Consider the following 15268-nt stretch of genomic DNA (forward strand, 5'->3'; position numbering starts at 1 on the left):
TAAGTCATGTGTTTTATATATTTAGTTCTAGACTTGTAATAAGTTGGTAAAACTTTGTTTTGTCCTTTTTATATAAATAAAGGGTTTTTTTTCTTTTATTGTAATACAATATCAGTAAACTATACAAATAGCCTAAAATACATAATTATCTTATTAATTTTGTTTTATTTATAGTGAGTAATTGTTATTACAAATTATATTGTTATTGGTTTATAATTTAAATTACATACATTAATCCACATGTATTTCTTTAATATAGTTAATCATGTCGAATCTTGCAAAGCTTGAGTTTATGACTTTAGACATCACTGGAAAAAATTATTTGTCACGGGCTTTGGATGCTGAAATCCATCTAAATGCCAATAACCTTGGGGATACAATTAAAGAAGGAAATAAAACGAGTACCCAAGATAAAGCAAAGGAAATGATTTTCTTACGCCACCATATTCATGAGTCATTGAAAAATGAATATCTCACTATCAAAGATCTACTCGTCCTATGGACCAATTTAAAAGAAAGGTATGACCGTCAGAAAACAGTAATATTACCAAGAGCTCGTTATGAATGGATTAATTTAAGGTTGCAAGACTTTCAGTCTATAAGTGAGTATAACTCAGCAATATTTAGAATCACGTCACAATTAATTCTATGTGGTGAAAATATTACTGATAAGGAGATGTTGGAAAAAACATTCTCCACCTTTCACGCCTCAAACATTGTCTTGCAACAACAATATCGTGAAAGGGGCTTCACCAAATACAGTGACTTAATATCATGTTTGCTTGTGGCTGAGCAAAATAATGAGCTACTAATGAAAAACCATGAAACTCGTCCGGTTGGTACAACCCCATTCCCAGAAGTGAATGTGGCAACATATAATGACCAAAGTGGAAGTCATGGACGTGGTCGTGGCTATCAACGTGGGTGTGATCATGGTCGTGGTCGTGGTCGTGGTCATGGACGTGGTCGTGGACGTGCATATGCTCGGGGGAATTATCATGGTGTTCAATTCAAAAATAGAAGAACCCACCAGAAGTTGCATGATAATAAAAAGAAATCCAATGATGAAAGAGGTAAAAAGAAAAGTGGAACCTCATCTAATGCATGCTATCGATGTGGTGGTAACAACCACTGGGCTGGTACATGTCGTACAGCCAGACACTTAGTAGAGCTTTACCAACACTCTATAAAAGACAGACAAAAAGGAATAGAGACAAATTTCACATATGAATATGGAAATGTTGATGTCCCAAGTGGTGAAAAGGACCATACTAATGCAACTAATCTGGATTATGATGATTTCCTTATCGAGCAAGCAAATTTGGATTCTGGTGATATCATGGCTGATACAAACCAGTTGGATGCTTGCAATTTTCCTTATGCATGAATTATTATATTTAAAATTATGCTATTTCCTTGATGTTTTATTAAGACATTTTGTTTGGGATTTTGTTATGTTTTGTTTTTGGGGCACTTTATGAAATTGTTATGTTTGAACCATATTATACTTTTATTTATGAAGCTTTATTTTGTTTTGAAGCATATGGAGTATTCAACTAAACTTCATATTAATGGTGAAGATGTATGTCTAATAGACAGTGCTACTACACATACAATCCTAAAGAAAAGATATTATTTCTCTAGTTTAACAATGAAAGAAGCAAGTGTTGGTACTATATCTGGTAAAACAAAGTTAATTGAAAGCTTTGGAGAAGCATATATAGTTCTACAAAGTGGAACTTTGCTCAAAATTAACAATGCCTTATTTTCCCCACTGTCTCAAAGAAATCTGATAAGCTTTAAAGATATTCGTCTAAATGGATATCATCTTGAGACTACATGTGAAGGACATGATGAGTACCTTCAAATCACAAATATTATTTCGGGAAAAAACACATATTAGAGAAGTTACACACATTTGCCTCTGGTTTGTATTGTACCAAAATTGGTGCAGTCGAATCAAATGCAATCATAAACCAAAAGTTTATGGATCGAGAAAATTTTATCATTTGGCATGACCGGTTAGGCCATCCCGGATCAATAATGATGCGAAAAATTATTGAAAATTCATGTGGTCATTCTTTGAAGAACCAGAAGATTCTTCAATCTAAGGATATTACATGTGTTGCATGCTCACAAGGGAAGTTAATTACTCAACCATCACCAGTTAAGGTAGGGACAAAATCCTTGAGTTTTTTTAGAAAGAATACATGGGGATATATGTGGACCTATACACCCTCCCAGTGGACCGTTTAGATACTTTATGGTCTTAATTGATGCATCAACTAGATGGTCACATGTGAGTTTACTATCAAGTCGTAATATGGCATTTGCACGACTACTTGCTCAATTAATATGGTTAAGAGCACATTTTCCAGATTATCCCATAAAGAAAATTCGGTTGGACAATGCTGGGGAATTTACATCCCAAACCTTCAATGATTACTGCATGTCTATTGGCATAAGTGTAGAGCATCCAGTACCTCATGTACATACGCAAAATGGACTTGCTGAATCGCTTATCAAGCGACTTCAAATGGTTGCAAGACCAATGATTATGAAATCAAAACTACCAACATCTGCTTGGGGGCATGCAATTTTACATGCAGCAACACTAATTCGCATCAGGCCAACGAGTTATCACACTTCCTCCCCATTAAAGTTGGTTTTTGGTCAGGAACCAGATATTTCCCATCTAAGGATTTTTGGTTGTGCCGTATATGTCCCTATCGCTCCACCACAACGAACAAAGATGGGACCTCAAAGGAGGTTAGGAATATATGTTGGGTATGAATCACCATCGATCATTAAGTATTTAGAGCCATCAACAGGTGATTTATTTATAGCTCGATTTGGTGATTGTCATTTTGTTGAAACAACATTCCCAACATTAGGGGGAGATGAAAAGCAGCTGAAAAATAATAATATAATTTGGAATGAATTATCACTATCTCATCTTGATCCTCGAACTAAAGAGTGTGAACAAGAAGTTCAAAGAATAATTCATTTACAAACATTAGCAAATCAAGTACCAGACGCATTCACTGACCCAAAGAGAGTGACTAAGTCACACATACCAGCTGCTAATGCTCCAGTAAAAATAAGTGTCCCAGAAGGACAACCATATGTTGGAAATGAGTCTAATGCACGTCTCAAACGTGGTAGACCAATCGGTTCTAAAGATAAAAATCCTCGAAAGAAAAAATGAGCAAATAATGATGGTCTAGTCGACGTAATGATAATGCCAAGAAAAGAGTCTCCTGAAGAGACACTAGACATGATGGTTCCAGAAGAACCTCAGGTACCTGAAAACGAAGATATCTCAATAAATTATATCATGTCTAGAAAGGTATTGAACCGAAATGAAATCGACGTCGATGACAGTTTTTCATATAACATAGCGCTAGAAGTAATGGAAAATAATGAGGATCAAGAACCAAAATCTATTGAGGAATGTAAACAAAGAAATGATTGGCCAAATTGGAAAGACGCAATTAAGGCAGAATTAGATTCCCTCAATAAACGAGAAGTTTTTGGACAAGTGGTCCCTATACCTAAAGGTGTAAAGCCTGTCGGATATAAGTGGGTCTTTGTGCGAAAACGCAATGAGAAAAATGAAATCGTACGATACAAGGCACGATTAGTAGCACAAGGATTTTCGCAAAGACCTGGGATTGATTATGAGGAGACATATTCTCCGGTGATGGATGCGACAACTTTTGGTTATCTTGTTAGTCCGGTAATACAAGAAGGGATTGATCTTCACCTAATGGATGTTGTGACAGCCTACCTTTATGGCTCACTTGATACTGATATTTACATGAAACTCCCTGAAGGATTCAAATTACCAAACTCATGTGCATCTAGTTCTCGAGAACATCTTTCAATTAAATTAAACAAATCATTATATGGGCTAATACAATCTGGGCGTATGTGGTATAATCGCCTTAGTGAGTATTTGTTGAAAGAAGGTTACAAAAATGATTCAATATGCCCGTGTATCTTCATAAAAAGGTCAGAATCTGAATATGTTATAATTGCTGTATACGTTGATGACTTGAATATAATTGGAACGCCAAGTGAGCTCCAAAAGGCGGTTGAATGCTTGAAAAGAGAATTTGAAATGAAAGACCTTGGAAAGACAAAATTTTATCTTGGGTTACAAATCGAACACCTCAAGGGTGGAATCCTTGTACATCAACAAAACTACATAGAAAAGTTACTTAGAAGGTTTTATATGGAAAAATCACATCCATTGAGTACCCCAATGGTTGTAAGATCTCCTGATGTCGAGAAAGACCCATTCCAACCTCCGAATGATGGAAAGGAAATTCTTGGTCCAGAAGTACCATATTTAAGTGCAATTGGTGCACTAATGTTTCTTGCTAGTCATACACCACCAGATATATCATTTTCTGTAAATTTATTGGCAAGATATAGTTCATGCCCTACGAAGAGGCATTGGAATGGGGTAAAGCAAATATTTCGATACCTTCAAGGTACAAAAGATATGGGGTTGTATTTTACTAACCAATCAACAACAAGTTTGGTTGGTTTTGCAGATGCATTGTATTTATCTGATCCTCACACTGGACGACCTCAAACTGGATATTTATTCACAAGTGGAGGCACTGCTATTTCATGGCGCTCTGTAAAGCAAACCATCACAGCCACATCATCTAATCATGCAGAAATATTGGCGATTCATGAAGCTAGTCGAGAATGTGTTTGGTTAAGAAGTGTAATACAACACATTCGTGGGTCTTGTGGTATTTCTATGAGAGATGAGGGACCGACAATTTTACATGAAGACAATGCAGCATGCATTGCTCAACTTAAGGAAGGATACATCAAAGGTGACAGAACGAAGCACATTTTACCAAAGTTCTTTTTCACACATGATTTGCAAAAGAATGGAGATATTACTGTCCAACAAGTTCGTTCTAGCGATAATTTGGCAGACTTGTTTACTAAATCACTTCCGACCTCTACATTCAAGAAACTTGTTCATGGCATTAGAATGCGTCAACTCAAGGAGCTTAAATCATCAGGGGGAGAATAATACGCGTTGCACTTTTTTTCCCTTAGCTATGGTTTTATCCCACTGGGTTTTCCTGGCAAGGTTTTTAACGAGGCAGCATCACCAAGCGTATTATAAGAATAATATATTATTTTGTCACATGGATAGTCAAGGAGGAGTGTTATGAATTATTATGTATTAATTGTGTGACTATCCACTTTTCTTATGAATCTCCATATATTTAACCCCCATTCTTGTAAGCCTATAAATAGAGGCATATATGTAATCCATTTTACACATCAATAAGATATATATTCATCTCCCCAATCTTTCTTTCTTATCTCTACAATATTAATAGACTAGTCTATACTATTATAAAAAGGAGAAGTGATGTACTGAAACGTAATTTTACATCATGTACAAATTTTATAACAACATGTACAAGAGAACACTAGCGGGTAAGATTAGAAGTTCCATTATATTTTAGAGTTAATTACACAAATGGGTCCTGTGGTTTATATCTAATTTCGCCTTTGGGTACTAACTTTATTTTTTAACAGGTTTAGGTTCTATGGTTTCAATTTTGTAACACCTTTGGGTACTAACACCAAAATTAGTTAATTAATGACTAAAATACCCTTGCATTTTTTTAAGTTTATCAATGTAACACATTTGGGTACTAACACCTAATTTTATTTAAGTTTAAATCAATTTTACAAAATATATCTATTTTTTTATTTTCATCTTTTTATTATATCTCTTAATTAACATAAACTCTATTTATTTTTTTTATTTTCATATTTTTATTAAATTTCTTATTTAACATAAAATCTACTTGTTACACCAATATTTTTTTTTAAATAGATTTTTTAAATAAAATCTACTAGCTATATAGTTTTATGTAAATTAAATTTCTTACTAGTTTTAAATAATGTAAACCTTACTGGTTTTCATTTTTGGATATATATGATTGATAATAATAATAATAATAATAATAATAATAATAATAATAATAATAATAATAATAATAATAAATATCTTTCATGCAAAAAAAATTAAGCCATTTTTAACTTGCTTTTTTGTTCATTTACATTTATCTATTTTAGAAAGATATTTAATTTACATAAAATCTACTAGTTGCACCAGTGAAATCTACTAGCTATATAGTTTTATGTAAATTAAATATCTTTTTACAAAAAAACGAGTTAAAAAAGGCTTAAATTTTTAGTTTTATCTAAAATACCTAGCTATATAGTTTTATGTAAATTGATCTTTCTAAAATAGTAAAATGTAAATGAAAAAAAAAACGAGTTAAAAAAAGGCTTAATTTTTTTACATGAAAGATATTTATTATTATCAATCATTTCAATCCAAAATTGAAAACGAGTAAGGTTTACATTATTCAAAATGAGTAAGGAATTTAATTTACATAAAACTATATAGCTAGTAGATTTTATTTAAAAAATCTATTTAAAAAAAATACTGGTGTAACAAATAGATTTTATGTTACATAAGAAATTTAATAAAAATATGAAAAAAAATAAATAGAGTTTATATTAATTAAGAGATATAATAAAGATGAAAATAAAAAAAATAAATAGATTTTGTAAAATTGATTTAAACTTAAATAAAATTAGGTGTTAGTACCCAAATGTGTTACATTGATAAACTTAAAAAAATGCAAGGGTATTTTAGTCATTAATTAACTAATTTTGGTGTTAGTACCCAAAGGTGTTACAAAATTAAAACCATAGAACCTAAACCTGTTAAAAAATAAAGTTAGTACCCAAAGGCGAAATTATGTAATTAACTCCATATTTTAAGACGCTATAGGGTCATTACAGGGATTTCACCCTCTCCGGATACCTAATCGACATCTACCATTCATTTGCATTTAATCAAATCACTCTCCAGGTCTCCATGTCTGATCGTTATCTTCATTTCTTCTTCATTCTCACTCAAAATCATAGCTGCCCTCAAATCCTTTCCTTTTCCTTCTATGCCCCCAGGAGATCAAGAAAACCCTAATCGGCCTCAATCGTCAGTTACGGTCTTTCAATGCGTGGACCGTCAATTAGGTTTCAATGATTACCATCCTTGATTCCACACTCAGAAACCAATTATAAATGGTGGAATTCGGATCGGAGAAAGGGGGCACACGTAAGCGAAACAGAGGAATAAGTTCGATGGATTCAATGGAGTCTTATCACTGGGTGTTTCAGAACGAGCAGGATTAAGGTCGATTTAAAGGACAATGACAGTGGTGATGGAGATAATATCATGTTGCATATTATGGATTCGGATGATGAAGATAGTTTGCACTAGAAGTTGATTCACACTGGACCGAAGATTGATTCGTTCGGAGTGGAAACTTTTGACGTTCCTGGTGCTCACAGGATTGATTTTCAGGTATGACTTTTCATTCTTTTGTCAGAATTGCACAATGTAACTTCATGATAATTATAGATTCTTTATATTTTGGTTCAACTCATTTTGTGAGTCTGTAATTTAACGTTTTAGTTTTTATGTTACTCTATTAGTGGGATACTTAGGGCATAAATTTGGTATGCCATGCCACTAGTGGTGATTATGATTACCGGAAAAGCATAGACGGATGTCCGTTTGAATGAGTTCGAACATTATGTTTCTTGAGATGCATAACCTATAAGGTTTCAAAACTTGATTCAAGATTGGATTTTATGATGCGATTTTGTTAAAAATTTGAATTAAGATTGCGTCTTTATGTTCTTTTTGACATGGGTTATGAAGATGTGATGTGATTTTGGTGAAAGTTTGAGTTAATTTTGGATTTTTATGACATGAATTATGACGTTGTGATGTAATTTTGGTCCAAGTTTGAGTTAAGATTGAAATTCTTATGATCTTTATTTCATGGTTTATGAAGAGGGCCTTATTTTTGTCTTCTTAAAGTTGTTGATGTAGAAAGGAATTGGAGTATGACCATCGTTGAAGAGAAGCCGAATTCAATATACGTTTCAATGTTATTATGTTTCGATCTTATTTTTGTCTTCTTATACAACGCTTATTTTGTTACAGGTACCTTCTTGCATTTGTTTACAGTTCATACAACGAGACTTCTTACCTAGAACACAAAAAAGTTATGATATAACCAAGGCATATTATGGCTTTCTGTAATTATGTAATATTAAACTTTGCATATTACACATATTTTCGATAAGTTTACTTGTTTCCTATAGACTTATACTTTACTTATGCTGGCATCTCTGGTGATCTTAGGAAATTTACTTCTGGAATTTACGCAGAAGATTGTATATTTGAATATCCAACCATTAGATTCAGTGGTAAGAATTTCAAAATCTCTTTCTCCTTTGAAGTGCGATATAAATTACATGATTTTACAATCTGTTTTTCCATGTGTACACTGATTTGTATATCCTGATAGCGTGGCCAATGCAGGTAGGGATTTGTATTCTTGCAACTTAAAATTGCTCGTACCTTTCTTTGACGATCCCTCAATCTCATTCCAAGGCATTACAAAGGTATTTTTTTCTTTATATTGTTCATTAACCTAAAATTATAGCTTTAGTTACTCGATTAATACATTATATTCATTAGCACATTTTATACATTTCTTATGTTTCATAGGAACATCTCATCATCCTTTGCGAATATGTTTTAATGCAGGTATTAAGTGGTGAGACAGAGTCTGTAAAGGCCACATGCAAACTAAGGTGTTAGCTACTTGTAACCCTTATTTTCCATTTTAAAATGCATGTTATCGCCTTATCGGTTTCGTTCAAAGCCGGATTGGATCCCCACAATATGAAGCTAATCATTTAGAAACTTTGATTTGCAGGACTTATCTTAACCTACCTTGGAGGCCTCTTATTTCCGTTGATGGGACTGCGGTCTATGATTTGTACAATCAGTTTAGAGTAAGTTAAACTGAATATGTACTTATTTGCGTTGAATGCGTCACAATAGTAACACTGTTTCACATTACAGATTGTTAAACATGTAGAAAGTTGGAGTGTTTCCCCTTTAGAAGCTATTGGCCAGATATTCACACCTAACTCCAGCCGCTCCATTTGATTTGGTAAATATCCTTAAGGGAAAAGTCAGTTATACCTTTAAAAATCATGTCAAATGGGTTCGGGTCAAAACTGGTTGGCTCAGAGAGGGTTTTTTATGTTGGTTAGTGGTGGCAGCGGTGGTGTTGTCATGTCAACTGCTGTGGTGGCATCAACATCGACTGGTAAGTGACCCTCCTTACTCTAACATGATTGTAGTCCTTTGGTGGCGCTATATTTTGCGTTTCCCTGTGTAAATTTCAGCTCCCTCTTCTTGTCCTTTTCCATTTCATTCTTCATCTAGCTTTCTTTAATGAAATGGTGAATCATGTTTACTTATTGTTTTAAGTATATTAGAATGATCTCTACCTATATGACTGCAGTTAAATTTTGAAGACAAAGGCATATGGTCTAAACTAAAATGACTTTTAGCTAGGTGTATATGTGCCTCTCTTTAAAAAAATGATGAATAATTTTATTCTATGTTGACTTCTTTCAATTCTTGGAAAGCCCAAAATGCTCGGTGATCGCCAACCATAAAGGTGAATTCCAATTTACAACTTTCGTTGTTTTGCTTTTTGCAATTGGTGGGTTTAGGGAAGCTGATTTGGAAAGCTTAAAGTACTCATTTTTTCATGATTTCATTCTGTTCACTTCATTAATATTAAGGAACTTGAATTTATATTAACTTCACTTCTTTTGGTTATCGAGAAGCAAGAGTCATGAGGGGAAAGATGCACTTGGTTATGCTAATGTTTATTCGTTGTTTCCCATTAGGTTAACCATTATTCTTTTTTTAATTGTTCATGAATGGTTTTATTGTTGTATTTTTTCAGGTTTTTGGTCGTGTCACCTGACATTGAGATTGCTAAGAGTACATTGCAAGCTTTCATAGATTTAGGCAGAAAGGTAACAAGCTAATCTGTAGAGAGCGTGTGTGTAGGGGACGTGGGAGGGTTACACTACAAAGGCTCTAGCCAGCGGTTTACGGCTCCATGGCGCGACTCCATGGTCGGCTCTGTGGCTCTACTCAATGGCTTGTATGTATGTATGTGTGTGTATTTATTATATTCTTTAGAATTGTGTTAATATTTTTTAAATCTTTGTCTCTTTTATCAATATTACAGCAAAATTAAGAAAAAGTTGACGAGCCGGCTTGATTAGGCTCGAAGTTTTTATGAGTCGAGCTTGAGCTCATCTTTTCAGCTCAAAAAAATAAACGAGCCGAGCTCGAGCTCGACTTTTTAGCTCGAAAAAATAAACGAGCCGAGTTGAGCTGGCTTGTTTAAGTTTAAGTTCGAACTCGAGCGTAAGCCGTAAGTGAATCTGAAACATGTCATTAATTGTTTGTTTAGGAATTGTCGGTCATGTTTGGTAACCGGTCTACTGTTTTAAGATGATGCATGCAATGGTACATGGCCTGGTTCTTCACATATTATTAAAGATTTGTGGGCAAACGAGGTTGGTAAGAAGAAACAGTTGTTTTTAGTTTATTTTTTTTTATTTTTTTGGATTTGCTTAACATCGTTTTGTTTTGTAATGGGGCGATCTAATTTTGTAATTTATATTATATAGCAAAGAGTGGGGCACGGTTGAGTCTTCAGGATTATCCCTTTATACCAAAAAACAGTTGCTCCTAGGTAACGAAATCAACCGTTGATAGCTTATGTTCTTTGTTCGAACATTATGTACTTTAAAATAAAATTGGTTAAAGGAGTGTTGGCTATTACGGTATGTGTTGAATCGACGATAATTTGAAACTTGAAAGCATCTAGCTCTTGTTATAGGTATCATAATTGAATCTGATATGAGTTCGGACACCCGTCGCAACGCGCGGGCATTCCCACTAGTTGTTACAAAACAGTAAGAAACACCAAAATGATAAATAGTTTTTCCCTCAACACCACTTTAGGAAAAAAAACTCAGGATTATGTCTTCAGCTATACACGTGGTGTAGCTTTATAGCTTTCCACGTCTGTTTTGTATTTTTTTAATAACTAGAAATATTACCCGCCGCTATTCGGCGGGTGGCAGTTTATATATATTACGTAACTGAAGACGTATTGTTTTTTCAAACATCCACATCATGCAACCTACCTAGCTATGTTATACAAAAGTTTCTTCGGTGGGTATTTTGCGTAGCTTCTCCCCGTCGGACCGCCATGGCCGCTGCTACAGAAAACCATCTTTACCACTCCCTCTGCTTTGTCCCACCTTTGACAAACTCAAACCTCAAAAACTCTCTCTGTCTGACCGCCACCGTCACCGAAGACAACGAAAGTGCAGGAGAGTGAGAGGAGATGGTGGTGTAGAAAAGTAAAGCTTATGCTTTTTGTTTTGAAGAAATGAAAAGAACATAAGGGTTGAGTATCTTAAATTATTTATTATTTGACTAAGTATATATATTTGACTGTAATTATTGTTGTGTAGAGGTATCTAACAACAAACTAAAAGTCTATACGTAACCACATAATAGATTCAATAGATATACAATTGTTGTTACATAGCTGAAAAAGAGCAGGACATATACATCTATAGGACAGGACATATCACCAAACTATAGTACAAAAAAATGATTAATACATTATACACAAAACATATGAGCTACCACAAATAACGTTAGATATCTCATAGTTAACAATCTTACAATTTGCCAAAAAAATGAAAATAACAAAATTTACGGGTGAAACCAAGCCCTATGTTGAAACAACGTTCCACCGTTGCTTCTTTTGTTTTGAACCCAATTGTCCTAGCCCATGTAAATACTGACCAGACCCGACACCAAAGTTATAAACAAAACAAAATCAAGCGTAAAGCCTCTACGCTTTTATAATTAACAATTGTACACAGTTGTTGACACTAAGGTTTTTTCAATTATTTAAATAAATAAATAATATACTTTTTACATTCATATAACTAATAACCTAAAAAGAGAGTAATTTGTTTTTTTTTAACGGCACTATATATAAATATAGCAATCAGCAAGGAGCTGGCAGGACAAACAAAAAAAAAAAAAAAACAAATTACACTAACAAAGAAATGTCGAAATCTTGCCAGTTTTTCCAGTCTAAAGCTCCACCCCCTGCTCTGTGTTTAATCCACAAAAACGTATCCTCCTTAATGTGCTCCACGATCCTATTGACCGGCACCATCAGACCTTTAAACTCTTTTTCATTTCTAGCCAACCATAGTCTCCATATACAACCGAGAGTCACCAAATGAACCGTTTTCCTCCATCGTTTGGAACCAACTTGCGCCGTCGCATGAGCTACAATCTCCCATACCGATCTCGCATTACAGAGAATCGGGATTTTCATCCATCTTAAGATGTTCCACCACACGCTTCTCGCCCAAATACAATAAAAAAATATGGTTACATGATTCCTCGGCCATACCACATCTGCTGCAGGTACTATTAGGGATTTGTAACCCCTTATTTACCAATGAAACCTTTGCTGCTACCCTGTTCAGTTCAACTCTCCAAGCGTGATAATTTACTTTTAGCGGTGCCCAAGAATTCCACCAAAAAGAACTAGCATCACTGTAAACTGACTCTTTTAGTGTTATTTCCCTACGAATGCTTTTCGTTGAGAAGCTTGTGCCTTCGTCATTTCCCCATACCCACTTGTCATCCTTGCCCGAAAGCTTCTTTTTATGCAGCATCACCATCAAATTCCCGACTTCCAGCCATTCGGTTTCACTACGCGGCTCCTTATTCCAATCCCATTTCCACAAGCCATATTATCCGGACGTGAGGCATATTGTTAATTAAAATTGATAATTCATATAGGCTACAACTCTCGTGTCTCTCTCTCTCAAAAGTCAAAACCTTCGCACCGCCTCTTAAAGTCTCTGTTCTCTCGGCATCACTGCCAGTGACCTCGCCACCACACCCATAACCACCGTTCTGACATTCAGAAGACCGTCTTCTCCGTCGGAGGATATGGAGGTGTTATACCGCCATCACCCGATCTCAACAAATCGTCTTCACGGTAGACGTGCTCGAATCGTCTTTCGTCGTACCAAACCATTACCACAAAACTATCATCACCTCCAATCACAACCAGTCTGAACCAAGTCGCCCCCTTTTCTCAACGAATATGATTTTCCAGAGCGCAACATCACTGAGGCAAAACCCCTATACACTAAGATTCCGTCGGATCTGAGTAAAAAACGACCGGAGGCGCCCGACGGTGGTTTTGTCTAATCTATAGTCAGCCACCACTCAAATTCTCTGGACACAATTATCTCTCTAAAATACAGGTGTATCAAAGCTTCATCGAGAGTTTCTCTGGACACATTTCTCATCTTTAGCCAAACTCAAGCCTAAAGCAAGTTGGAAAGTCTAACAAACATCATACTTAAACACAAAGACACCGCAAGCATAAATTGATTCCTAAAAATCAACAACTCAAACATTACACATTACCTGATTCAGAGAGAATGCTAGGGTTTTATGGTGGGAAAGATGAAGAGAATGCTCAGAGAGACGGGAATATTTTTGATGGAAGAAAGGTTGTATGGTGGGGAGGAAGATGGCAGGTGTGTGACACATGTATGAAGCAGAACCATATAGTTCTTTTTTTTTTTTGAAAGACACCCAAAGCCAAGGGTACAAGCACCCAAAGCTGAAAGTTGTTGCTAATTTATAGTGTGTAATGTTCTTCGTGGAGCACAAGATAAGAATAAGAGGAAATACATTACTCATCGCCGGTGTGAATCTCCTTATCAATATATGATCATAGAGTGATTGTTTCAGGGTTATCATATAAGGCTTCATGGTATGGAATAAGGCCCAAGGGGCATTATTCTGCTATATTAGTGTCAATTGGATGCCATGTCAATAGCGGGCTTTATTCTTCTTTGCCAATAACACTCTTGGTATGGAATAAAGTCCCCTCAATTATTACTCAATCACTTAATTACTTATCTAATTATCTATATATATTAATTTATAACATTTGAATGAATAATGACTCTTTTGTCTTTTATGGTGGGTTTTTTATTTATTTATTTTTTCATCAAATTAAAGATTTTTTTTGTTTTTTTAAACAAAACTTTGTTTTTTTATAATTTTTTTTCACAAAAGTTAAATAAGTTTTTGCTAAATAGTACGGTGTTTGGTAGTCACATTTGGTCTCCTTGATTGTTTTCTTACCTCCTCGACTTTCTTATACGTGTTGGAATAAATTCGTCCTTGTCCACATTTTACGTCACGTGAATAACTTGATGTTAAAACGTTACGTTTTTAATTTACGTGTTTTCTCAGTTTTGGTCGTTATTCGGTTGCTACGTAACATGGTTTTACACCCTCCACCCCACAATGTTGGTATCATGGTTTTACGCCCCTGCACCGCAACGTAGGACTTAAGACTAGTTTATAACATATGAACTAATAAATATAAAAAAACATAACATTTAAATTAAAAAAAAAACATTACATTGAAAATAAAACATCACATTTAAAAAGGGACATAGCATTTAAAAAAAACATAACATTTAAAGTACTAAAATACATAAAAAAACTACTACTTGTTGAGATATTTTGCTCGAATAGTTTCTTTCTCAAGTTCCATGACCATACGGTCCTTCTCGGATAGATGAGTGGGGATGTGTTTTTGAAGGAACTTTATGTAGGCCGCCCTTTGCCAATCCATTGCAAATTGGATATGTTATTATTAGAGCGATAGAATTCGAGCAAGTTTCTCATCTAATGTGGAGAAGCCACCTGATCCACCCGATCCTCCTTCAGTGTCGTTGTAGAAGTCAATTTGCCTTTTTCTTGCTCTTGCAGCAGCTACCTTGCTTTTGTGACGTTTGTCTCTATCTGGTGGGAGTTTCAATTCTTGTAGTTCCTCAAACTCTAGCTCGTTGTCAAAGTTGTTTAGGTCTAAATAAGATTGAGCATTGAATCCACCAGCGGACGAGCACGGTTCAGACGTACCTAAAGTAGTCTTGGAACGCTTTGATGATTGGTCAGGTTTGACTAGTTGCACAAGATACCACTTTGGATAATTTTTAAGCACCTCCCAAGTTTTTACTATGGTAAATGGGTAACCGTATGTTGCTCTACACTCATCGTGGGCGGCTGACATGGTGTATGTGTCACTTAATCCGCTAGTTCTGTTAGAATTGTTTGTATGGCGGTTCACAAAGTTGTTGAAGTTGTTGCATTTCGTTCTCATTGATGAGTGCT

At 34.9% G+C, this 15268-nt stretch overlaps 2 protein-coding genes across 35 annotated transcripts; both read left to right on the forward strand.

Moving 5' to 3' along the window:
• Positions 1 to 265: 265 nt before the first annotated feature.
• LOC110944669 lies at positions 266 to 1387 on the forward strand. Its single transcript, XM_022186320.1, has one exon. The coding sequence runs from the start codon at positions 266 to 268 to the stop codon at positions 1385 to 1387; it is 1122 nt and encodes a 373-aa protein (XP_022042012.1).
• Positions 1388 to 6873: 5486 nt separating this feature from the next.
• LOC110865327 lies at positions 6874 to 10842 on the forward strand. 34 transcript variants are annotated; one of them, XR_004860714.1, is made up of 10 exons: positions 6874 to 7429; positions 8078 to 8180; positions 8279 to 8343; positions 8445 to 8541; positions 8687 to 8733; positions 8859 to 8937; positions 9008 to 9098; positions 9202 to 9257; positions 9456 to 10116; positions 10428 to 10801. XR_004860714.1 is itself a non-coding variant. In XM_035974557.1 (8 exons), exons 2-7 carry the CDS (start codon positions 8028 to 8030, stop codon positions 9092 to 9094), a joined length of 411 nt encoding a protein of 136 aa, XP_035830450.1. In that variant the 5' UTR covers positions 6877 to 7429; positions 7952 to 8027; the 3' UTR covers positions 9095 to 10120; positions 10428 to 10801. The 34 variants fall into 34 exon arrangements, 4 of the variants coding, with proteins under 4 accessions (XP_035830450.1, XP_035830449.1, XP_021970261.1 ...); XR_004860705.1 differs by having other exon boundaries at positions 6876 to 7429; positions 9202 to 9614; positions 9909 to 10116; XR_004860713.1 differs by having other exon boundaries at positions 6876 to 7429; positions 8459 to 8541; positions 9202 to 9614; positions 9909 to 10116.
• The last annotated feature ends 4426 nt before the right edge of the window (positions 10843 to 15268 follow it).

Source organism: Helianthus annuus, chromosome 6, assembly GCF_002127325.2.
Source record: "Helianthus annuus cultivar XRQ/B chromosome 6, HanXRQr2.0-SUNRISE, whole genome shotgun sequence".
Classification (NCBI taxonomy): domain Eukaryota; kingdom Viridiplantae; phylum Streptophyta; class Magnoliopsida; order Asterales; family Asteraceae; genus Helianthus; species Helianthus annuus.